This window comes from Nerophis ophidion, linkage group LG10 (assembly GCF_033978795.1).
Source record: "Nerophis ophidion isolate RoL-2023_Sa linkage group LG10, RoL_Noph_v1.0, whole genome shotgun sequence".
In the NCBI taxonomy this organism is placed as follows: domain Eukaryota; kingdom Metazoa; phylum Chordata; class Actinopteri; order Syngnathiformes; family Syngnathidae; genus Nerophis; species Nerophis ophidion.
In genome coordinates, this window is record NC_084620.1 from 10,792,088 (window position 1) to 10,817,826 (window position 25,739).

General features: G+C 41.3%; 2 protein-coding genes across 8 annotated transcripts; one reads left to right on the forward strand and one right to left on the reverse strand.

Moving 5' to 3' along the window:
* On the forward strand, positions 1-7,146 carry napepld (N-acyl phosphatidylethanolamine phospholipase D). 3 transcript variants are annotated; one of them, XM_061912271.1, is made up of 11 exons: positions 1-251; positions 1,696-1,853; positions 2,046-2,121; positions 2,196-2,309; positions 2,369-2,509; positions 2,572-2,796; positions 2,858-2,961; positions 6,053-6,218; positions 6,284-6,432; positions 6,503-6,617; positions 6,754-7,146. In XM_061912271.1, the coding sequence occupies exons 2-11, from the start codon at positions 1,765-1,767 to the stop codon at positions 6,883-6,885; spliced, it is 1,311 nt and encodes a 436-aa protein (XP_061768255.1). In that variant the 5' UTR covers positions 1-251; positions 1,696-1,764; the 3' UTR covers positions 6,886-7,146. The 3 variants fall into 3 exon arrangements, with proteins under 3 accessions (XP_061768255.1, XP_061768257.1, XP_061768256.1); XM_061912273.1 differs by lacking the exon at positions 1,696-1,853 and adding an exon at positions 916-1,048 and having other exon boundaries at positions 2-251; XM_061912272.1 differs by lacking the exon at positions 1,696-1,853 and having other exon boundaries at positions 2-251.
* On the reverse strand, positions 7,124-24,387 carry LOC133560135 (proline-rich protein 5-like). 5 transcript variants are annotated; one of them, XM_061912276.1, is made up of 10 exons: positions 24,229-24,387; positions 21,283-21,358; positions 18,611-18,769; positions 16,096-16,176; positions 15,791-15,897; positions 8,877-8,968; positions 8,659-8,799; positions 8,022-8,166; positions 7,722-7,952; positions 7,124-7,652 (listed from the first exon to the last, which is right to left on the reverse strand). In XM_061912276.1, the coding sequence occupies exons 2-10, from the start codon at positions 21,306-21,308 to the stop codon at positions 7,360-7,362; spliced, it is 1,275 nt and encodes a 424-aa protein (XP_061768260.1). In that variant the 5' UTR covers positions 21,309-21,358; positions 24,229-24,387; the 3' UTR covers positions 7,124-7,359. The 5 variants fall into 5 exon arrangements, with proteins under 5 accessions (XP_061768260.1, XP_061768259.1, XP_061768261.1 ...); XM_061912275.1 differs by having other exon boundaries at positions 18,611-18,772; XM_061912277.1 differs by having other exon boundaries at positions 8,058-8,166; positions 18,611-18,780; positions 21,282-21,358.
* Between the last annotated feature and the right edge of the window lie 1,352 nt (positions 24,388-25,739).

Here is a 25,739-nt window from a genome sequence, read left to right on the forward strand (position 1 = left end):
CACTAATCCCCTCCATCGACCAATGACTTTCACCTTCCGCCTTCCACTCGACCGAAACCTTTCTCTAGCTTGATAGCGATCTCTTGGACGATATTTCCTCTTATAAAGTAGCTTAAAAAAACTCGCTTATTGCTTATTGCTATTTGTAATCTGCCCAACACGAGTCGTCGAGTTTAGATTAGCGTTAGCTCGCGACAGTCTGGTTGTTTGGCTAATATGTTAGCTTGCTAGCAGTTGCGTTCACCGCTCAGGTAAGTTGTATGACACTGTTGTATTCAGCTGCTTTTATTTAATTTTGTATTACTACTACCGCTTTTGGTAACCAAATCTTGTAGGTTTGAACTACTTCGACTTTTTTAGCTTAGCTTTTCTGCCACACAAAAGCCAAGTCCTATTTTTAACCTTCACCTTTCAACGAGAGCTGTCTGTTCTGTATAGAGACACAAATAACATCCCCTTTAAAGGCCTACTGAAATGAGATTTTCTTATTTAAACGGGGATAGCAAGTCCATTTATGTGTCATACTTGATCATTTCGCGATATTGCCATATTTTTGCTGAAAGGATTTAGTAGAGAACATCGACAATAAAGTTCGCGACTTTTGGTCGCTCATAAAAAAAGCCTTGCCTGCACCGGAAGTAGCAGACGATGTGCGCGTGACGTCAGGGGTTGTGGAGTTCCTCACATCTGAACATTGTTTACAATCATGGCCACCAGCAGCGAGAGCGATTCGGACCGAGAAAGCGACGACTTCCCCATTAATTTGAGCGAGGATGAAAGATTCGTGGATGAGGATAGTGAGAGTGACGGACTAGAAAAAAAAAAGGCAAGGGCAGTGGGACCGATTCAGATGTTGTTAGACACATTTACTATGATAATTCTGGAAAATCCCTTATCTGCTTATTGTGTTACTAGTGTTTTAGTGAGATTATATGGTACCTGAAAGTCGGAGGGGTGTGGCCACGGGTGTGGTGACCGCCAGTGTCTGGTAGGAAGAGGCAAGAGAGTCCGCAGCTGCAGGAGGACGCAAGCTCCGCTCATGTGTACGGTAAGAGCCGACTTATTACCACTATTTTCTCACCGAAACCTGCCGGTTGACATGTGGTCGGGAACCATGTTCGCTTGACTGCTCTGTTCCATAGTAAAGCTTCACCTTCGGGAATGTGAACAAGGAAACACCGTGTTTATGTTGCTAAAGGCAGCTGCAATACACCGCTTCCCACCTACATCTTTCTTCTTTGACTTCTCCATTATCAATTGAACAAATTGCAAAAGATTCAGCAACACAGATGTCCAAAATACTGTGTAATTATGCGATTAAAGCAGACTACATATAGCTTGGATCGGGCTGGAAAAAAATGTCAGCTACAACCCGAGACGTCATGTACACGCGTCATCATACCGACGTTTTCAACGGGATACTTAGCACGAAATTTAAAATTGCAATTTAGTAAACTAAAAAGGCCGTATTGGCATGTGTTGCAATGTTAAGGTTTCATCATTGATTTATAAACTATCAGACTGCGTGTTCGGTAGTAGTGGATTTCAGTAGGCCTTTAAACTTGCCAATACAGTAGAATACAAGGACAAAGGACACATCTGTCAACTCTGCAATGTTTGCTTTTGTCATTTAGCCTTGGAGCCACAAATGGTTGCACACACTACACACATCTTTGTTTTGGTTCCCAACCACAGGCCTCCATTGTTGTCGCACAGCCACACTAACATACAGTGGGTAGTGAACGCACCAGTGCAGTAAACAGGATGCCCCTCATCAAAATGAATGGACCATCCATCTTCTCAGTCACTGTTGGACATCACTACAGACAGCTTTGCGTCCAGTTGTCCTTCAAGTAAACATTTAGCAAGAGTGGCATGCACCGCCTACACCTGTTTAACGTCTGCTTCCAGTTTTGCATTTTACAAGACTGGATTCATTTAAATACAACATTATGTCCCACACATGTTTACACAGTAACTGTGTGATGCTGATATCATCCTTTCTCTTCGTTACTTTTTTAAAAGTAAGTTTGTGTTCATTTCAGATGTGGAGGTGAGCCCATGGAAAAGTTGTCATCTTCAGACAAAGGTGCCCTGGAGGAGAGGAAAGGCCCGGTGGAGGTACTACAAGACAAGGCTTGAAATGAGCTATTATGGGTCACCAAAATAGATAATATGTTCATTTACATTTGCAGGATGATGGCGTCTTGAGGGGGGCAGAGGGTGGAGAAGCGGGTCTTCACGCCCAGAGGAGGAGCAGCTCGTCCCGATCCTCACGCAAGAGCTTTCGACTGGACTACCGCGTGGAGGTGGTCAGTTATGAATACAATGTTAAATGAATATGTATCAATAACTTTTTACATTATAGGAAGAGGTGACAAAGTCTTGTCGAGACAAACATGGCCGCTTCACCAACCCCTGGCCGACATGGCGCTTCCCCTCCTACCCCACACTGCTTCGGTTCCTCTTGCTTGACAAGAACCACAGCAATGTCCCGACCAGTAAGGAGGTGTGTCATTTCTTTCTGGTGGAAGAAGTCACTTCTTATGCCTAAAGTCCTTCTCCTTTCAGGCACTTGACAACGAGCTACCTGTGATGGAGCCGTACTTTGTCCAGAATCCGGACCTTTCCCTTTCCGGCCCTGGTTTGAGGGTCACCTGGCTGGGCCACGCCTCAGTTCTGGTGGAACTGGATGGGTTGAATATTTTGACAGATCCTATTTTTAGCCAGAGAGCATCACCGTTCCAGTTCATGGGTCCTAAAAGATACAGAGGCCCACCTTGTAACGTGCAACAGGTGTGCTTACTTTTTAAAATAATATCTATGTGCTTCAGTTAAAACGATTCTGGTTTTGCAGTTGCCCCGCATTGATGCTGTGGTCATCAGTCATTCCCACTACGATCACCTCGATGCTGGAACAGTGGCGAGCCTCAACACGCGCTTCGGCGGGGAGCTACGCTGGTAAGCGCACCATACTAATATTTTCTTAAAAGGGAACTGGCCTTTTAATAAATGTTGTCTATCGTTAACAATCGTTATGAAGACATGATAACCAACTTTAATGCATTCTAAATATTGAATAAAAGTCAGCTTAAAGCGGTGCCAATGAGAACTCCTCTTTTTCGCCCACAAAATCCAATAAATAACCATTCAAAAACCGACAATAATACTCCATTTACATTTCTTGATTTGAATATTAACCACGTATAAGTGGTATTATAACCTCTAACACAAACTATTTATAGAGGCGCCGTGATCACTACTGTGTGTCCCTATGTTTACATTATCGAATGGTCTGCTGCTTCCTCCCTTCCTTGTTCCCTGTAAGTTTACTCTAGATCAGAAATCATGCGTCTCACCTGGACAGAAGTAGTCTGAGTAGGTATACTGACAAGTTGGTAAGTTCAGACAGCCATTTAGGACTCGAAAATGACAAAAAAAAACACTCGAACCCCCCGTCCCCCATTCATTTTCTTCTTGATGATTATGAGACATTCTTCACCTAAATGGGAATATATCAATCAATCAATCAATGTTTACTTATATAGCCCTAAATCACTAGTGTCCCAAAGGGCTGCACAAACCACTACGACATCCTCGGTAGGCCCACATAAGGGCAAGGAAAACTCACACCCAGTGGGACGTCGGTGACAATGATGACTATGAGAACCTTGGAGAGGAGGAAAGCAATGAATGTCGAGCGGGTCTAACATGATACTGTGAAAGTTCAATCCATAATGGATCCAACACAGTTGCAAGAGTCCAGTCCAAAGCAGATCCAACACAGCAGCGAGAGTCCCGTTCACAGCGGAGCCAGCAGGAAAACATCCCAAGCGGAGGCGGATCAGCAGCGCAGAGATGTCCCCAGCCGATACACAGGCGAGCAGTACATGGCCACCGGATCGGACCGGACCCCCTCCACAAGGGAGAGTGGGACATAGGAGAAAAAGAAAAGAAACGGCAGATCAACTGGTCTAAAAAGGGACTCTATTTAAAGGCTAGAATATACAAATGAGTTTTAAGGTGAGACTTAAATGCTTCTACTGAGGTGGCATCTCGAACTTTTACCGGGAGGGCATTCCAGAGTACTGGAGCCCGAAATGAAAACGCTCTATAGCCCACAGACTTTTTTTGGGCTTTGGGAATCACTAATAAGCCGGAGTCCTTTGAACGCAGATTTCTTGCCGGGACATATGGTACAATACAATCGGCAAGATAGGATGGAGCTAGACTGTGTAGTATTTTATACGTAAGTAGTAAAACCTTAAAGTCGCATCTTAAGTGCACAGGAAGCCAGTGCAGGTGAGCCAGTACAGGCGTAATGTGATCAAGCTTTCTTGTTCTTGTCAAAAGTCTAGCAGCCGCATTTTGTACCAACTGTAATCTTTTAATGCTAGACATGGGGAGACCCGAAAATAATACGTTACAGTAATCGAGACGAGACGTAACAAACGCATGGATAATGATCTCAGCGTCTTTAGTGGACAGACTGGAGCGAATTTTAGCGATATTACGGAGATGAAAGAAGGCCGTTTTAGTAACGCTTTTAATGTGTACCTCAAAGGAGAGAGTTGGGTCAAAGATAATACCCAGATTCTTTACCGAGTCGGCTTGTTTTATTATTTGGTTGTCAAATGTTAAAGTTGTATTATTAAATAGAGGTCGGTGTCTAGCAGGACCGATAATCAGCATTTCCGTTTTTTTGGCGTTGAGTTGCAAAAAGTTAGCGGACATCCATTGTTTAATTTCATTAAGACACGCCTCCAGCTGACTACAATCCGGCGTGTTGGTCAGCTTTAGGGGCATGTAGAGTTGGGTGTCATCAGCATAACAGTGAAAGCTAACACCGTATTTGCATATGATGTCACCTAGCGGCAGCATGTAGATGCTGAAGAGTGAAGGGCCAAGGACCGAACCCTGGGGAACTCCACACGTTACCTTAACATAGTCCGAGGTCACATTGTTATGGGAGACGCACTGCATCCTGTCAGTAAGATAAGAGTTCAACCAAGACAGGGCTAAGTCTGACATACCAATTCGTGTTTTGATACGTTCTAATAAAATATTATGATCGACGGTATCGAAAGCAGCGCTAAGATCGAGGAGCAGCAACATAGATGACACATCAGAATCCATCGTTAGCAATAGATCATTAGTCATTTTTGCGAGGGCTGTCTCCGTGGAGTGATTTGCCCTGAAACCGGATTGAAAGGTTTCACATAGATTGTTAGACGCTAAGTGTTCATTTAACTGCTCTGCAACAATTTTTTCGAGGATTTTTGAAATAAATGGAAGGTGAGACACCGGTCGGTAGTTTACCATGAGGTCAGGATCGAGGTTAGGTCTTTTAAGAAGAGGATGAATAACCGCTTTTTTGAATGCTAGGGGAACAGTGCCCGAGGAAAGTGATAAGTTTATAATATTTAGCACTGATGGACCTAATAATACAAAGAGCTCCTTGATCAGTTTCCCAGAAAGTGGGTCAAGTAAACATGTTGTTTGTTTTATTCCATTTACACATTGTAACAATTCCTCTAATGTTATTTCCTCAAAACAAGAGAAACTATGAACATCCCAGCAGTCGGCATCCTAATGACAGCAGACCTTCCACTGTAGGTGATGTTTTATTATGTTTGTTGGCTCTCCTAAATTCTGCAGTGAGTGATAATCAGCGATTACGAAAAAAAAAAGCAAATGCTGTGATGCGTTTTTGAATTTAATGCGCCGCATACGCTTAAAATGATCAAAATACATAAATGTAATTAGAAATGTGCCCGTCGCTACATTACAAATAGACTTAAATCATGTATGTAAAACCTCAATGGAGGTGTTTGGATTATTTTTAGGGGCTTTGTAGGCAGAATTGCATGGCTCCCATATGCTCCGTTGTAAGCAAACTTTTGACAGCATTTAATATTTAGAATGCAAAAAAAAGAAAAAAAACATCCATCGTCACGTTTTTTATAATGATTGTGAACGTCAGGCAAAATTCCCAAAAAGTTCAGTTCCCCTTTAAAGGGCTTTAAACGCCGCTTACCAAGAGCGTCTGTAGGTTCGTGCCCCTTGGCTTGATGGACTGGCTGTCCAAGGCGGGCTGCGAGAACGTAATGGAGCTGGACTGGTGGGAGGAGAACTGCGTGCCGGCTCACGATGACATCACGTTCGTGTGCACGCCCTCTCAACACTGGAGCAAACGCAGCGCGATGGATGACAACAAGGTGGCTTACTTATCTTGTCTTTGACTGAAGAATTTCATCTTAACATATCCTCCATCTTTCTATAGTCCTTATGGGCCAGCTGGGCTGTTCTGGGTCCAGATCACCGCTTCTTCTTTGCCGGAGATACCGGATACTGCCCAGTCTTCAAAGAGATTGGTCGACGCTTTGGACCGTTCGACCTGGCGGCAATCCCCATTGGCGCATATATTCCCAGGTAAACACCTATTTACTCGTGCCTCCTAAATTTTCAGACTTTGGCTAAGAATAATGGTGTTTTTTTGTAGGGACATGATGAAAGGGCAGCATGTAGACCCAGAGGAGGCGGTGCAGATCCACATGGACCTTCAGGCCAAACACTCACTTGCCATTCACTGGGGGACTTTTGCTCTGGCCTATGAGGTGAAACTATGTGTATCATCACCATTATGTTGCTGACAAAATACCCTTTGTTTTCTAAGCGGCATGAGTATTTGTACGCTGGGAAAAGAAGCTTAAAAGCAAACTAGTTCTGAAACCCTTTTTGTCTATTACCCAGCACTATCTGGAGCCGCCACGTCGCCTGCAAGAAGCTCTGGAGGAGAAAGAGCTAAAACCACAATCCTTCTTCACGCTGCAGCACGGAGAGTCTCGCCTTCTGACGTCACGTGATAGTGACGTCTTTCGCTGATTGTGGCTTTTAGTGACGTCATGCATATCTGGCCTGGATGTTACATGGCCTACATTATGAAATGGAGACTTATACGCTGATCATAGTTTAAGCTGAGCTGGGTTCGGCTTTATGAATGTTTTATATGATTCCAGCTTGACATCTTATTAGACATGTATGAGGTTGTAATGTGAGGATTTTTCTGAAAACTATCATCTCCATGTATTCGCACTTAGACTTGAATGTAATTTGCTAAATGTAGAATAAACAGCTTTAATTTTCTCTCTGTCATCATTCTAATCAGTCAGCATGTTTGAAGGCGCAGTAATACAATATACAGGTATAGGAGTGAACACTAGGTGGCACTGTGCAATACTTTTTAGCTGTTCAGTTTAATAAATACTGTTAATAATATGTTATCCTAATGCCTGTAGGATTATTTGCTGATTCCCTTGATTAACTAAATACGCTAAAAGGGTACTGGCTTGTCACCTGTCAGGCTACACTGCTGTGTGTTGCACCTCCATCGCAGGCTTTGGAGAAGTTCAGAAAGATGCCATCATGCTCAGGTTCTGAGTCCAAAGATTCAGGGATGTGGTGATCTGCTGTAATCTCTGGACTGGATGTTGGACTGAGGCCTGAGCTTGTGTCCTGAGCCAGAACAAAGGAGGACACGGGGGAGTCTGACACCAGAGAGCCCTTGCAGTGCTTGCAATCTTCTGGAGGCGAGGACTCTGGAAGAATGGAGTGGGAAAGATGCTGGACCAGGGTGTTCTGACTAGAGGTACCTGTAAGGAAGACAGGAAGTGGGTTAGTTCTCATGTGTCTACATGACATGTACCAAAGTGTTGTCCTACCTGAGTGGTCAATGCCAGAATTACCCACAGAGGCGCTTTGCCCCACGCAGGAAGTCATCTCCGACACAGAGTGGCGTCTGATAGAAGCGCCCCCGCCTGCCGACAAGTCCACGTCGTGCTCCACGACAGGGGTCAGCATGGGAACATTGTAGCTTTTGGAGCGCACTACTGGGTTCTTTGCTGTGGGGGGGTTGCCAGACTTGGACAGTCCAGAACGCTGAAGACGCCTCTCTGGCAAGCAACATTTTTAGATAACAATTAACAGAAAAAAAAGGTAGCTACTCAGGGTCAATTGCATACCTAACAGACATGAAGAACAGTGCTGATTGGACGAACCATCTTTGGAATATAATCCATGGGTCCCAAGGTATGGCGAGACTACTTGTTGAATGAGAGACTCCAGGCGCAGGTAGTCATCTGTGACGCCTTTGGACTGGTGCACGCCCTGCAATAAACATTCTGACGTTAGCAAAGGAATAAGTGTTGTAATGGCTTCCAGGAGACACATTTACCCGGCTTCATAAGTGGGGAAGGAGCGAGAGTGGGTGTGAGTCATAGCCACATTAGAGCAACAAACCACATTAAAGTCATGGCCACTAAACCAAAGCAAAACAACTTGCGCATGAAAGAATGCTGAAATCTGCTAATGCTTTTCTTCCACATAAAAGAAACCACACAATCAAAATGCCGTAACAAAACTTACAGTTGAAAACTAACTGCTAGGTTAAAGGTTATGGGAAGACTGTCCGCACAGAGCTGACTTCCTGTGAGACCCCCTTTGCAAGAAAAACAACTTTTAATGATAAATGGTCCGTTTTTCTATAGCGCTTTACTATACCTGAAAAGATACCCAAAGCGGTTTACATTATACATCACGTTCACACACTTATGCCATATTCTGCCACTTCCCATAGACCATGTAGACTTATGTGTGCACCTGAAGTATGAGGAGCATCTGTATGATGGAGGGGGGCACTCGTGCTCGAGGTCTCGCCAAAGCCTCGTCCAGCTTCAGGTTAAGGGTAATGGTGTTCCTAAAGTGGAGCAGTGCCAGCTGACGCACCGATGGCTCTTTCCCCTGCACACACACACACACACACAGCATTACAAAATACTGTATGCAGGAAACTTGTGCAGTGATAGTTGTCATCCAACCTGCACAGGATAGAAGATGGCCTGCAGCATGGACAAAACATCACAGAAGAAGAAGTCCCAAGTGTCGGCCAGAGAGTCCAACAACTTCTGACCTATTCCAACAAACATGGACTTGATCAAAGAAAAACATGGACGCTGTGCAAAGGGATGAAAGGCATCACTTCTCGTGTGCTTCAAAGAACATTTTGTTTTTTTCTTCATGAGAACCAGCGTTCTCTGCAGTGAACAATTGTGTTTTCATAATAGGACTATTTTTACCCGCAAGTTGTAACTTGTGACAATTGAAATGAATCAAAAACAAAGATATCCATTGATAAAAAAGACAGCGGAGACAATTTCAGGAGGTCTTCAAAATGCAGTACATATATTCATGTTGGAATTTCCTGTTCTGTTCTGCATCTCTGCATACTGATTTACCACACTACATTTTCCTGTGACAAAGTAGTCTACTTTTAAGTGGACAAAAAAGGTGAAGTATTTGGTGTGGGTATACTGTAGATAATTAGTGGGACATAAGTGCAATGCAGTCCAGACAACGGTGCTGTGCAGCACCTCAGCTGTCACTGGACGATCATGTTTGTGACGTACAGAGGAGATTGTGGACGCCCTCTGACCACCCAGTGTCCTGCCGCAATCCTCTGAGATGCTCTACTGTTTTGAACACTTCACCTCCCAGTGAAATATGTAAACAAATATGAGTGCATAAGAAGAACACAGTGTGCCGCCACTGTTCAGGAGAGATGAAGGACATCACAACAAGTTGGAACTAAAAATGCTGCACTTTATGTGATAATAAACTTTACTGAGAATAAAAATATCATCCATCCATCTTCTTCCGCTCATCCGAGGTCAGGTCGCGGGGCAGCAGCCTAAGCAGAGACGTCCAGACTTCCCTCTCCCCAGCCATTTAGTCCTGCTCCTTCCGGGGGATCCCGAGGCGTTCCAAGGCCAGCCGGGAGACATAGTCTTCCCAACGTGTTGTGGTTCTTCCCCATGACCTCCTACCAGTTGGATGTGCCCTAAACCCCTTCCCCAGAGAGGCTTCTGGGTGGCATCCTGACCAGTTACCCGAACCACCTCATCTGGCTCCTCTCGATGTGGAGGAGCTACGCCTTTACTTGGAGCTCCTCCCGGATGGCAGAGCTTCTCCACCTATCTCTAACAAAGAGCCCCGCCACCCGACGGATGAAACTCATTTCCGCTGCTTGTAGCCATGATCTTTTCTTTTCGGTCATAACCCAAAGCTTATGACCATAGGGGAGGATGGGAACGTAGATCGACCCGTAAATTGAGAGCTTTGCCTTACCTCCTTCTTCACCACAACGGATCGATACAGTGTCCGCATTATTGAAGATACCGGACGGATCCGCCTGTTGGTCTCACGATCCACTCTTCCCTCACTTGTGAACAAGAATCTGCTGCCTCCGGTGTCCCATGAGCCAAAAGGACCACCTCTGACCAATATAAGTCTATGAGCACGGACTGATGTAGCCTACTAGGATGAGCGGCAAAATATCTTTCAAGACAAATCAAGCAGTCCAGTTGCGATCGATTGAATTCCCTGAGATGACAATGACCTGGATGAATGAGAACATTCATTGACATTTCTCTCGTGATATGGTCAAAGTTCTTCCGGAGGTGGGAATTGAAACTCTCTCTGACAGGAGACTCTGCTATACGTTCCCTTCACAATGCGTTTGGGCCTGCCAGGTCTGTCTGGCATGCTTACCAACCATCGCAACCAACTCACTACCAGGGGGTGATCGGTAGAAAGCTCCGCCCCTGTCTTCACCCGATTGTCCAAAACATGAGACCGCAAATCTGATAACACAACTACAAAGTTGATTATGGAACTGTGGCTTAAGGTGTCCTTGTGCCAAGAGCACATATGGACACCTTTATGTTTAAAGATTGTGTTTGTTATGGACAATATGTGACGAGCAAAAAAGTCTAATAACAAAACACCACTCGGGTTCAGAATAGAGTGGCAGATGTTCCCAATCACGTCTTTATAGGTTTCACCGGTTTTAAAAATCATTCATAATCTTTAAACTCTTTATGTTGTACTTGCACTTGCATTAAATGAAACACAGTAAACCACTGGTGTCCTAAGTGCGGCCCACGGGCCATTTTGGATCACATCTTGTTTTACACTGACCTGCAGTCTGCCAGGCCTTTGAGAGCTAAGTTTAAATGTTATGAGCTTGTGTACTCGTATCACACAAAACACACTCGGCATATATTATTTACAACGATCCATTTTGCCACCAAAGCATCTTATATTAAAATCAGGCCAAAGTGAATGACGCTTTTTTTCCACGACTCACCTCTGAGACAATTTCGGACACAGTTGATGAGCCCAGTCAATAAATGTCTGCAACATTTTCTGGTAGCAGCTAGTCGTAAGATGTTTTAGCACTGACACATGCCTTTTCTATCTGACCGACCAAATAAAACATGAGGTGGACGCGGGCAAATACTGCGGCGTGGTCATGCTGGACATTCAGAAGGCCTTTGACACCGTTAACCACGCTATACTGTTAGATAAGCTCAGAGCAATCGGATTTGATGAAACTTCATCGAGCTGGATGCAATCTTACTTGGAGGGGAGGAAACAGGTGGTAGAGGTGAACGGCACTGTGTCCCCTCCCCTCCCAGTAAGCTGTGGAGTCCCCCAAGGCAGTATACTAGGACCTTTACTGTTCCTAATTTACGTACTGTAAATGACATGCCATCAGCATGCCACTGTGAATTGTTCCTGTTGGCGGATGACTCGGCCTTGCTGGTATCCGGCAAGGACAAGTCACAGGTGGAACAAATCCTCAGTGCTGAACTCCTTAATAGTTGCACCTGGCTCGCTGACAACAAGCTATCCATACACTTAGGTAAAACGGAATCCATCCTATGTGGGTCCCATATCAACCTTAAGAAAGTCAGTGATTTCACTATAAAAGTGGGTGACATTGTTATCACCAGGAAAGATGAGATCACCTGCCTAGGTTCCATTCTAGAGGCTAATCTTTCCTGTGATAAAATGGCAACCAAGGTAATGAAAAAGGTCAACCAAAGAACGAGATTCCTCCATAGAATCTCCTCTCTGGTCAACAAAAGCACCTTGAAGATTCTAGCGGGAACTCTCATTCAACCCTTTTTCGATTACGCTTGCACCTCCTGGTACCCCAGCACCTCCAAGACCCTCAAATCTAGACTCCAAACATCCCAGAATAAGCTAGTCCGGTTACTTTTAGACCTCCAACCCAGATCACACCTCACTCCAACCCACTTCTCCAAAGCGGGCTGGCTCAGGGTGGAGGACAGAGTAAAACAACTTGCACAGAGCCTGAGTCTATAAAATCTTCTACACCTCCCTGATACCGAAGTGCATGTCAAACTACTTCCTTAACGTAAATGACCGCCATAACCACAACACCAGGGGGAGCTCCACAAACCACGTTAAACCCAGATTCCGATCTAACAAAGGTCTTAACTCATTCTCTTTCTATGCCACATCAATGTGGAATGCACTCCCAACAGGTGTAAAAGTAAGTGCATCTCTATATTCCTTCAAAACCGCTCTAAAACAACACCTCCAGGCAACTTCAACCCTTTACTAATACCCTCCTCCATTTACATCCCATCTCCCCGGATTATAAATAACCTAATGTAAATAATCAAATGTACTTCTAATGTATTCACTTGCTCTTATGCTATCTGAACTCACTATGTTCTCTGCTGGCTGTACATATCCTACTAAGTAAGACCTACACTGTTTCAATGTCCATTTCTCTGTTGATGACTGAAGTACTGATATCAACCAAAGCTCCTCATCCCACCCCCCGGATTGTAAATAACTCAAATGTATATACTATGATGATTAACCTGTGTGATGACTGTCTTATGCTGATAGTATATATTTGTACCATGAATTGATTAACGTGGACCCCGACTTAAACAAGTTGAAAAACGTATTCGGGTGTTACCATTTAGTGGTCAATTGTACGGAATATGTACTGAACTGTGCAATCTACTAATAAAAGTATCAATCAATCAATCAATTCTGTTGGGAGAATATTATCCTTCCTCATCTCTTGTGGCATTATTTTTTCTTTATTGCCAGTATGGATGTAAAATGGTCTTAAATTGTATTTATTAAGGTCTTAAAGTCTTAAATATGACTTGTTGAAACCTGCATAGACCCTGACTAGAAAATATGTAAGCCTATTTGTGCAAACCATGTCTCATTGTACGAACACTTCATTCGTTCATTTTGTGTGTTGCGAAAAACCTTAGGGCGCTGCCATTTTGATGACATCACTTTCTGTGCAGGACAGTACACATAGGGCGCGGCCATTTTAAAGAGGAGGGGGCCCCTACGTTACAACCTGTTTACGCAGTCCATTATTCGGTCGCCTTTTCTTCGATTTAGCATGCGTTTCGTTTCCTGCCATTCACCAAGTTTGGTCTATTTTGCTTACTCAATATGGGTTAAAGAAAGCAAACACAACAGCCTGGAAAGAAGGAGGGATTGACTGTGGACTTAAACTTAGAGAGGAGAGGAAACCCACACATATCTCCCTCCTCCCCGCACTTTCCTCTCTCTGCCTGCCCTAACTTATCTGGCACGTGAGAGCACATCGTCTGCCATTCACAGACAGCAGAGTAAAAATAATTTTACCTTCTACCTTTTTACAAACCCTGTTTCCATAGGAGTTGGGAAATTGTGTTAGATGTAAATATAAACGGAAGACAATGATTTGCAAATCCTTTTCAAACCATATTCAATTGAATGCACTACAAAGAAAAGATATTTGAAGTTCAAACTCATAAAAAAATGTTTTTTTGCAAATAATAATTAACTTAGAATTTCATGTCTGCAACACCTGCCAAAGCAGTTGGGAAATAGCATGTTCACCAACCACTGTGTTACATCACCTTTTCTTTTAACAACACTTAAAAAACGTTTGGGAACTAAAGAAACTAATTGTTGAAGCTTTGAAAGTAGAATTCTTTACCATTCTTGCTTGATGTACCGCTTAAGTTGTTCAACTGTCCGGGGTCTTGTTGTCGTATTTTGCGCTTCATAATGCGCCACACATTTTCGATGGGAGAAATGTCTGGCACTGCAGGGTTGCCAGGAATGTACCCGCACTCTTTTACTACGAAGCCACGCTGTTGTAACACATGGCTTGGCATTGTTTTGCTGAAATAAGCAGGGGCGTCGATGATAAGGTTGCTTGGATGACAACGTATGTTGCTTGAGAAATCTGTATGGACCATTCAGCATTAATGGTGCCTTCACAGATGTGTAAGTTACCCATGCCTTGGGCACTAATACACCCCAGTACCATCACATATGCTGAATTTTGAACTTTGCGCCTATAACAATCCAGATGGTTATTTTCCTCTTTGTTCCGGAGAACACCACGTCCCCAGTTTCCGAATATAATTTGAAATGTGGACTCGTCAGACCACAGAACACTTTTCCACTTTGCATCAGTCCATCTTAGATGAGCTCGGTCGGGCCCAGCGAAGCCGGCGGCGTTCCTGGGTGTTGATGGTAAATGGCGTTCGCTTTGCATAGTAGAGTTTTAACTTGCACTTACAGATGTAGCGACCAACTGTAGTTACTGACAGTGGTTTTATGAAGTGTTCCTGAGCCCATGTGGTGATATCCTTTACACACTGATGTTGGTTTTTGATGCAGTACCGCCTGAGGGATTAAAGGTCCGTAATTTCATCGCTTACCTGCAGTGATTTCCCCAGATTCTCTGAACCTTTTGATGATTTTATGGACCGTAGATGGTAAAATCCCAAAATTCCTTGCAATAGCTCGTTGAGAAATGATGTTCTAAAACTGTTCGACAATTTGCTTACAAATTGGTGACCCTCGCCCCATCCTTGTTTGTGAATTACTTAGCATTTCATGGAAGCCGCTTTTACAACCAATCATGGCACCCACCTGTTCCCAAATAGCCTGCACACCTTTGGGATGTTCCAAATAAGTGTTTGATGAGCATTCCTCAACTTAATCAGTATTTATTGCCACCTTTCCCAACTTCTTTGTCACGTGTTGCTGGCATCAAATTCTAAAGTTAATGATTATTTGCAACAAAAAAAATGTTTAGCAGTTTTAACATCAAATATGTTGTCTTTGTAGCATATTCAACTGAATATGGGTTGAAAATGATTTGCAAATTATTCTATTCTGTTTATATTCACATCTAACACAATTTCCCAACTCATGGAAACGGGGTTTGTATTATAAATATTATAGCCACACGTGAGAGCGCCAAAAATACTTTTGTGTGCCTGCATGCGTTGACAGTTCGGTTTGCCATTGTTGTGTTATTTTGATAATGAATAGAATGGTAAACCACTACTCCCTTGTCATGTTTGATCCAATATAGTGTCTTCAAAGTATGCATTCTTTTAATAGAATATGGACTTTTGTCGAAGCTAAAACCAATTATTTATGTTGACATTGTTTCTTACGGGGAACTATGTTTCTACATACAAACTTTTCGATTTACAAACCATGTTCAACAACCCATTGATTTCGTAAATCAAGGCTCCACTGTAAAAGCGTGTATGATTTGTGTCAACATTAGTATCGGCCAATATTCAAGGCTGCAATATCTGTAATGTATTAAAAAAAGTTATATCGAGACAGCTCTACTGAAAACGGTGGTTCCTAAGAGGATATAAGAGGTAAACAGATGCTGGGTGTTCTCACAGTACAAGCATTAACTTGCTTGGCGTCAGGGATTTTAGTCAATTATTGTTTTTCTCCTGATTGCACTGAGGAGGGAATGCTGAGATAGGTATTTGGCTTGTAAAGTCGGGCAATCAACCAAGTTATTCAAAAACTCGAGTTAATTACTGACTGCTGCAGGGATCGGGGAGCTATGCTTTACCTTCATAAAAGCGTATTTTGTCTCTCAGTATGACCATGCCTTTGGTCAGCAGCTGATTCTGAAGGTACTCAGTGAAGAAGGAGCCCAGCTCTGTCTTCAGCAGCTGCCTGTAAAAGCACACGTTATGGACACATACATGTATTATGGAATCAGCCCTGAGCAGGCTGTAGTGTTTAAACAGCAGCTCATTCAGGAAATGACTCGGTACACATAAGCCACAGCAACCACTGAGTATTTTTTTGTTATCAGCAGCAACACAGCTTTCTATTGCTGACACAGATAAGACCTGAACTGGGAGCGCTTACCTGACACCTTCATTCAAAATGAAGAGCTCATTCTCTCCCAGGTCCTTCTTCTGGAACACAGAGATGACTGCATTGTGGATGCTGACGAGACACAATATGATCATCACAATATGAGAACATTCATAAACAGTATGATCATCAATTGCCTTCACGTGACAAGGAAAATTAAACTAAATTACAATGGCAGCTATGTCACTCTCAGGCATGCTAATGTAGCAACGACAAACATTTCCTGTCATTTTGGATTTAAGTTAAAAGGAACTATCCACATCTTGGAGACAATGTTGCCATTCCTTTCTAAATACAGTCGAATGACTGCAGGATTGAAAGATAGTTTGATATAAAGGGGTCATATTATAATTTGCCCTGCAATGAGGTGGCGACTTGTCCCAATTACGCCCGAATGCAGCTGAGATAGGCTAGAGCACCCCCCGCAACCCCGAGAGGGACAAGCGGTAGGAAATGGATGGATGGATATTGTAATTTTTTTTCTACATTTCAAACATTTCCTTGTGGTCTACATCGGTGTTTCTCAACCTTTTTTCAGTGATGTACCCCCTGTGAACATTTTTTTAATTCAAGTACCCCCTAATCAGAGCAAAGCATTTTTGGTTGAAAAAAAGAGATAAAAGAAGTAAAATACAGCACTATGTCATCAGTTTTTGATTTATTACATTGTATAACAGTGCAAAATATTGCTCATTTGTAGTGGTCTTTCTTGAAATATTTGGAAAAAAAGATATGAAAATAACCAAAAACTTGTGAAAAAATAAACAAGTTATTCAATTATAAATAAAGATTTGTACACATAATTAAAGTGCCCTCTTTGGAGATTGTAATAAAGATCCATCTGGATTCATGAACTTAATTCTAAACATTTTTTCACAAAAAAGAAATCTTTATAATCAATATTTATGGAACATGTCCACAAATATCTAGCTGTCAACACTAATTATTGCATTGTTGCATTTCTTTTCACAGTTTATGAACTCACATTCATATTTTGTTGAAGTATTATTCAATAAATATATTTATAAAGGATTTTTGAATTGTTGCTATTTTTGGAATATTTCTACAAAAATCTCACGTACCCATTGGCATACCTTCAAGTACCCCCAGGGGTACATGTACCCCCATTTGAGAACCACTGGTCTACATAACATGCAATGGTGGTGCTTTGGTCAAAATGTTGCACAGATTATGTTTTACAGACCATCTTCAAGCCTCTTTCTGAATGTCTCTTCAGAATGCACCGTTTTGAGGGCGGTCCTCTTAACTTGCCTCCAATTCGACCGTGTTTTCCCTTTCAGCCATGTTTTAGTTTTTAGCTCTTTCATATCGAGTCTACTAACAGATATAAGTTCAAACTATACGCTACTGTACATGAGAAATGGCAAGAGCGGAGGATGCATGTGCATAAATAAAGTACTATCTAATGTATGAGCCAGTCTGCCCCACAACGAGAGGATAAAGAAAAAGAAGGAGCTTATTGACTACAGTGTCGGACTACAACGGCGAACTACTGCAAAACACTTTTGGTAAATGTATACCAGATATGGAGATATCTGCTGACGTCACAGTGCAGGACACGTCACAAATTCCAAACAACTCCTTTTGCGGAAGTATGAAGGAAGGCAATTGTTTAATAAATATCAGCGCAATTCATTTATAGTTTGATTTCACATTAACGAGATTTATGCAGATCGCAAATACACAACAGCAGGTACCAATAGACAACGAATGTTGTTTTAGCAAAATCGGGCCCCTTTAAACTAGGTCATGCAATTCAGTATATAGGCACTAAACTGCATACGCAGGCCAAACAATTTGTATGCTCAAGAATGTTCTGTTGGAACATATCTGGTAATATCCGTCATTGTAACCTTTTAAATCTGCATAAATGAATGTAAGTAAACAATGGGCCACTTCTCTCATCATCAGAATCATTATCTAATATTCCCTGACATATAAGGCTGAGTTTTTTTTGTACCGACATTTTGGATTAGCATTTAAAAGAACTACACATAACTTTCCACAAAGGCGTTAGAGTCGTTATTTCCAATTCAGTACAATTACTTGCGTAAGACTGACTTTTGGACACAAGACTGCAGCAAAATGGACAGTAAAAAAAATACAGTGTCCGTCACTTAAGCCCATCATGTTATTAGCTTCTTTTACTCCAGCTTTGTCAGTATTACTTTAAATGTTATGTACATTTTTCATTTGATATGTATATTTTTTCTTTAATAAATCACTACATGACAGGACATAAGCTCCAAAAAGTTTCATGGGATTGTACCTCCTATGGTCTGCTAAATCAGCCTTTCTTTGCTGGTCTTACATTCCAAAAATGGCTGAAAAGATGCATTAAGGGGCAGAGAGGAAGAAAGTGGTAATGCTTCCATGCTCAAGTCCATTTGTGTGTGTTCCCTTTAACGCACCATGCATACATCTTGGAGCACCTCAGGGCAGATCGCTGTATGAAATAAAACACTAATAGTGTGACATTTCCAACCTGTTCCATGTGGCATTGGCCCCAGCTCTTCTCTGCTGGGTTCCTTTGCTGCTCTCCTCTGCCACCACTTTCTCCACTGAACCTCCTCCCCCAGGTGTCTTTGAGAGGTCAGTCAAACTGGAAGACGAGCCACCGGCCAGCCTCAACCTGCTGTGGAGACTCCTCGAAATCCAAAAGAGAGCAAAAAGACAAGGCAGTGATAAGTACCGGTTAAATTATGCAGACAAGGTAGCAACATGTCCCCTGGCCTCCTCTTCCCACTCCTCTCCGAGTTTCCCTTTAACAGTCTATATCAGTCGGTGGCCATGTGAGCTTTTGTCAGGCCCAACAAAGCAAGCCTTTGAGGTTCAAGTGCTGCCTAGAGGGAAACATTTCAAAGTGACACAAAAGTCCTCTTCGGTTCTGTGTGCTGCATGGTTGCTGAGGTTTAGAAGGATGTTACATATAAATCTTAACGTTATTTTGGTGCTGACGGGACCGGAAGCGTTTTAATTAGTAAACAACGAAGGATTTTTGGCACGAATGAAAGCACGGATGAGGTCACTTGGGAATGTGTGGAACAAAAAAGGAATGTCTGTAATGAAGCATGTCCTAGTAGAGTTGGGCATACAACATTTATTTATTTTGAAGCAGGGATGCAGGTCACTGCCATATATGTCAATACAGAAAGTAAATAAACATATTTCATGCTGGACCATTTAATTTTTTGTTTTTATGTAAAATACTGCAGCCCTATTTATGAAAGGCAGACAGACAGGTGAATGGAGTGAGGCTCCTGGAGTGGTGAAGTTAGCAAGTTACTAAATCTCATCGATGGATTATATAACTTTCTTTCAAACGCCATCCTATATTTGAGAGGGAGGGGCCGGAGTGAGGTTCCCCAAAGTAGTGAATTTAGCATGCTTTTATTTCAGCTCCAACTCCACTACTTTCTCCGGTAATGGACCAAGGACCAAGGACCATGGACCAAATGACAATCCGATAATGAAGTGAGGTTCCCCAGTGTTGTGAAGTTAGCATGACTGTATTTCTGCACCAATGTGACTGCTTGCCTCAATAATGGCTCAAGGAATGTTCCTTCAAATGCCAGTTAGGAGTTCTAAGTGAATGGAGGGAGGTTCTCTCGGCTGGTTAAGTTAGCGTTCCAGTTATTGTCACCAACGCCACTACTTTGCTGAATAATGGATTACAGAACATTTATTTAAATGTCAATCTATAGCTGTAGAGCAGGGGTGCCCATTACATCGATCGCGAGCTACCGGTCGACCGCGCAGGGTGTGTCAGTTGATCACCAGCCAGGCTTTTAAAAAAATTGACCTAAAAATTGACCTAAAAATTAGCGATCATCAATCTTCACCAAGACGTCACCCGAGGGTCTTGTGAGATGACGCTGGCAGCTGCGAGATCATTATTAAGAAAAAATGACTGACAGGAAGGCGAGAAACACTTTTTATTTCAACAGACTGTCGCGCCATACCTTCCGTCAAAACTCTAAAGACCGACTGCACAATTCCTATCTTCCCATTCAAAGCGCTGCTTCATGCTGCCTGCGCTAACAAAATAAGAGTCTCGGAAAGCTGGCGTGCACAAGCGAGCAAGCTACGGAATTTGCCGCCAATATTTTTCTTGTAAAGTGTATGAAAGCTGGATAAATAAGATGCCAAAAACCAACCACTTTCATGTGGTATTGTAGAGAAAGGAGGAGTTTTTTACTCCTTCATTCATTATCATCACTACAGTCTGATTCCAATCAATGCAAGTCATCAGAATCAGGTAATACACCAATTTATATTCTTGTCTTCATGAAAGAAAGACATCTATGTGTTACACATACTTTTATTATCATCAAACACATTTAACTTGTTAACAAAAGCGTCTCTTTCATAAATAAATAAATATAAATGATATCGATGAATGAGGTAGATCCCCTCGATTTGGTCAATTGAAAAGTAGCTCGCCTGCAGAAAAGGTATGGGCACCCCTGCTGTAGAGACTGGAGTGAGGTTCCCCAGTGTGGTAAAGTTAGCATGCCAGTATTTCTGCACTAACGGGACTACTTTTATAAAATAACGGATCACTGAACTTTTTTAAAATGAACGTTTTAAGTGAAAGAAATGGGGAAGTTAGTGTGTCACTATTTCTGCATCAACACAACTAATCTTTCCTAAAAATGAATTAAGGGAATAAGTAGTTGCAGGAGGTAAGTAAATAGAGTTATATTCTTGTTATATTATATGTTATATTCTTATTTTACTGTTATATTGTTATTCCCATTGTTTTTATTTTTTGTAATATTTCTCTATTTTGTTTCCTTTTAAACCCCCATTATTTACTTTTTTTTTTTTAATTGATCTCAACTCTGTACACTGCTGCTGGAATTGTAATCTTCCTTAAGGAACCCTCCTGAAGGAATCAATAAAGTACTATCTATCTATCTATCTATCTATCTATCTATCTGATGGGTGAATCAGACTTCCTTCTAACAATTTTACATTTTCAAAATAAATGGATTTCCTCAAGGTGGTGAAGTTCAGCATGTCAGCATTTTCTGCATCAACATGACTTTTGCGCTTCTCAATATGTCCCTTAAATGCCAATCCAGAGTTACAAGGTGAACATGAATAGAGAGAAAAGGTTCTCTGTGCTGGCAAAGAGGGCAGAGTGGCTCTTACCTCCTTAAGGAGCCTTCTCTTTCCATGGTTTATCAGCCACCTGTCAGCAGTTGCAACACCGCTGTGCCGTCAGCATCTGCATCACAAACAAGAAGAGCCGGTTGAGGGAATAAAACATTTTTGGAGACGCTTTGTTAAGTGCTGCGAGAGCTAACAGCTGCATTGAAGTGAAGTTAAACTTAAATTTCCTTTAATTTTCATTCAAATTTGAACTTTACAGTACAGATAAGAACAACATTTTGTTGCATTAGCTCGTTGCAGTGCAGGGTAAAAAAGCAATAAGGTGCAGATATAAATAAATAGATTACTGTACAGAAAAAATATATTGCACTTTAGCATTTGCATCCACGTTTATGGATGTATGTTGTATTGTCTTTAGATTCCAGCGAGTTAATCCTTTTTTGGAGGAATGGAGGGGATTACTATGATGCGTTCAAGAGTCTTATGGCCTGAGAGAAGAAGCTGTCACAGAAGCTGGAGGTTCTGCTATGCAGCTGCGGAACATCTTTCTAGAGTCCAGCAGTGAAAACAGTCCTTGCTGGGGGTAGGAGGGGTCTCTACAGATTTCCTGAGCCCTGGTCAGGTAGCGGCTTTTTGCCATTTCCCGGATAGAAGGAAGTTGAGAGGGACATTGGATCTTCAACTTGCAGATACAATGACACACACACCAAACAAAGACACTTTATTAGGTACACTTGCGCAAAGGTCAAAACCTCCAGATCGCCCTCAGGGACAGTTTCTTTAAATTGTAGAATAACACCTACAATAAACTTGGAACTTGGAACACACAATGTCAGTGATAAATAAATATACATACATATGCAAACATAAACCTACATGATTATGCAAACATATCTTGCCTGCATATGTACTAGGGGTGTGGGAAAAAATCGATTCAAATACGAATCGCAATTCTCATGTTGTGCGATTCAGAATCAATTCTCTTTTTTTTTTAATCGATTTTTATTTTATTTGAATTTTTACTTATTTATTTTATTTTTCAATCCAACAAACTAATACACAGCAATACCATGACAATGCAATCAAACTCCAAAACCAAACCTGACCTAGCAACATTCAGAACTGCAATAAACAGAGCAATTGAGAGGAGACACAAACACGACACAGAACAAACCAAAAGTAGTGAAACAAAAATGAATATTATCAACAACAGTATCAATATTAGTTAAAATTTCAGCATAGCCGTGATTAAAAATCCCTCATTGACATTATCATTAGACATTTATAAAAATTTTAAAAAAGAACAATAGTGTCACAGTGGCTTACACTTGCAGCGCATCTCATAAGCTTGACAACACACTGTGTCCAATGTTTGCACAAAGATAAAAAAAAAGTCATATTTTTGGTTCATTTAATAGTTAAAACAAATTTACATTATTGCAATCAGTTGATAAAACATTGGCCTTTACAATTATAAAAGCTTTTTTTAAAAAAAAATATACTACTCTGCTAGCATGTCAGCAGACTGGGGTAGATCCTGCTGAAATCCTATGTATTGAATGAATACAGAATCGTTTTGAATCGGAAAAATATCGTTTTTGATTTGAGAATCGCGTTGAATCGAAAAAATCGATACATAATCGAATCGCGACCCCAAGAATCGATATTGAATCAAATTGTGGGACACCAAAAGATTTGCAGCCCTAATATGTACACACTTACTCTCATACAAATAAAAAATACTCATTCACATGATCAACTAAAACAAGGCACACCACCAAGAAATACTTCTTCTTATCATTATCATTACTCTCTATAAGTTAATGTTTAACTTCTTTATTTTTGTTTCTTTTTGGTTTTTCTCATTATCTAATGTTTTATCTGATGTATGTATTCCATTTGATAGGGATAAAAATTGTAAATACTGTATTTATATTCTCTATTACTGTAGATATTATTATGTAATATCATTAATTTAATTACAGCGTAACAATGATCATTGTAAGTGTTGTAAGCATTTCACCAATCTCGCGCACTTTGCAAATTATACGTCATTTCCATTGTGCGCAAGCAATTTGCATATCGCAAGACGAGATTTAAGACGAGATTTTGTGGATGGTTTAGTCAGTAACCCTACATTATTATATTTTATAAATAGTAAACCAAGTTGTGGTAGTAGTTTAGTCAGTAGTTTAGTCATGGATGTACACTCTATAGTGGTTAGGGTTAGGGTTAGGGTTGGACTGATTTGAGGGCAATACTCAGTTATATTGTCCCGACTACAAATGAATAGATTTACATAAGTATTTAATAAATCATTTTGACACCAAAAACATGTATTTGCGCCCATTGATTTGCAAAATGTGCACCACACATTATTCAAATATATAGCTGGAAGCAATTTGCAAAAAGATTGCGCATTGTACAAATTTGCAAAATGCGGTTGCGCAGCTTGCAAATTGCTCACATTGGTATTGTGCCTGCAACATCAGTACTGGATTATTCCTGTTTATTTCCACTCATTTTTCATGAACACTGGTAAAATATTTGTACAGTAGCTAGTGTATCTATGTTAGGAAATGCTGTTTTTAATGTTGTTCTCCTTTTGTCCCCAATATTCCCTCTTCTGTCTTCTTTATATCAGCTCCTAATGTGGTGTAAACACTAAATACATCCAAAACAAAAATAATAACAATAATAAACGGTTGAAGTATCACATGCTTCACCTTATAAAGAAAAACTACAGCAGATGTGGGCATATAAATCAGAAGTATTAATCGCCCGTGTGGCTGGAGAAGACAAGTTTTAAAAAATAAAACAAAATCAAGCACATTTGAAACAAAACTCTTCACAATTAGCATGCTAATATGTAGCATAAAAGGTAGACAATCAACTACATGACCTGGAGGTCGAATTCCAACAGAATTAAGTTCCTACCACATTTTCGAACCCGCTTCTATTACATTTTAAAAAATAAAAACTTACTTTTGCAAGAGTCTCCGCGTCATTGTTTTGCTTTTAACTCCATAAATGTGTGGTTGCGCCTCCTGCCATCAAACTACACCAGCAGTCAACGTGAGAGTGCTATTGAGAAGGGGCGGGAGGGTGCACATGCGCGCGCAGACTTCATGAAGACCCGGAAAAACTGCGGTTGTCATGGAAACGTTTTCCGGGCGCGGCTTCGCCTGAGCGTGTGCTGGAAACGGTGCGTCCAAGTTCATGTAAAAAGTAATGTCAGATAAACAACGGTGTGGGGAAAACGTTGAATTAAGGACACCACACAAGCTTTAAAGTAGCTGTATGTGCTCAATACCATATATAACATACACAGGAATATAATAACTGCTCCCGAACAGCAATGTTTACTTGTCAAGGCTATGCGTCTCGAAAGTACACAGAAGCATAAAACAAGCACGCCGTCCTTCACATATGGACGAAAGGTTCTCAAGTAGGTGTAAAAAAAATTAAAGTGCACACAAACAAATGATTGAAAAACATGCAGGCAGGACAAAGTAAAAATACTCAGTCAGCATTTAACTTTTAAAACCCCCTCACTGCCCTCATCGGATCCTTTTACACAACAAACACATCATTATCCCTCCAGCTGACACATATTTGTCTTCAGTCATGTAAGACACACAGCACTGTAGTTCATGTATGAATGCAATTACATTTGAAAATACTGTAATTAGTACGGTTATCAACGTATGCAATTTACTGAACTCAATATCAAAAACCATAAACGAATTCCATTTGATTGAAATGAGAAGAAATTCAAGCAAATGTATTCGTGTATGGAACAATTTTGACAGTGAAAAAATTAAAACAATCGTGATGGCAACACGTACATTAACATTTGGAGTAAATTACTGTTTCCATGTTTGCTTATTTTGTTGTATGTTATGAAATATGCATGTCATTAATATGTAGTTGAGGTTTCTGCGGTTTATCCGTTATACAGTGGTCAATACCGGGTAGAGCGGAATATATGTTAGGTCAGGAATAAACACAAAAGGCTTTATCATCCCTACAAGCCTGTTTCGCAGGTTTCCCTGCTCGTCAAAACAGGCTAGTATATATATATATATATATATATATATATATATATATATATATACATACTGTATATACATACATATGTATATATCAATCAATCAATGTTTACTTATATAGCCCTAAATCACTAGTGTCTCAAAGGGCTGCACAAACCACCACGACATCCTCGGTAGGCCCACATAAGGGCAAGGAAAACTCACACCCAGTGGGACATTGGTGACAATAATGACCCAGTGGGACGTCGGTGACAATGATGACTATGAGAACCTTAGAGAGGAGGAAAGCAATGGATGTCGAGCGGATCTAACAGGATACTGTGAAAGTTCAATCCACAATGGATACAACACAGTCGCGAGAGTCCAGTCCAAAGAGGATCCAAGACACAGCAGCGAGAGTCCCGTTCACAGCGGAGCCAGCAGAAAACCATCCCAAGCGTAGGC

What these genes read in the sequence shown, in the direction of transcription:
- napepld (XM_061912271.1), top strand. Translation starts at nt 1,765, where the DNA reads ATGCCCCTCATCAAAATGAATGGACCATCCATCTTCTCAGTCACTGTT. An exon ending in GCGCGATGGATGACAACAAG is followed by an intron (nt 6,219 to 6,283) that starts GTGGCTTACTTA and finishes ATCTTTCTATAG; the next exon opens with TCCTTATGGGCCAGCTGGGC. An exon ending in CTTTTGCTCTGGCCTATGAG is followed by an intron (nt 6,618 to 6,753) that starts GTGAAACTATGT and finishes TCTATTACCCAG; the next exon opens with CACTATCTGGAGCCGCCACG.
- LOC133560135 (XM_061912274.1), bottom strand. Translation starts at nt 21,308, where the DNA reads ATGGAAAGAGAAGGCTCCTTAAGGAGG. An exon ending in GAGAAGGCTCCTTAAGGAGG is followed by an intron (nt 18,781 to 21,281) that starts TAAGAGCCACTC and finishes GCTCTCTTTTGG; the next exon opens with ATTTCGAGGAGTCTCCACAG. An exon ending in CCATCTTCTATCCTGTGCAG is followed by an intron (nt 8,800 to 8,876) that starts GTTGGATGACAA and finishes GTGTGTGTGCAG; the next exon opens with GGGAAAGAGCCATCGGTGCG.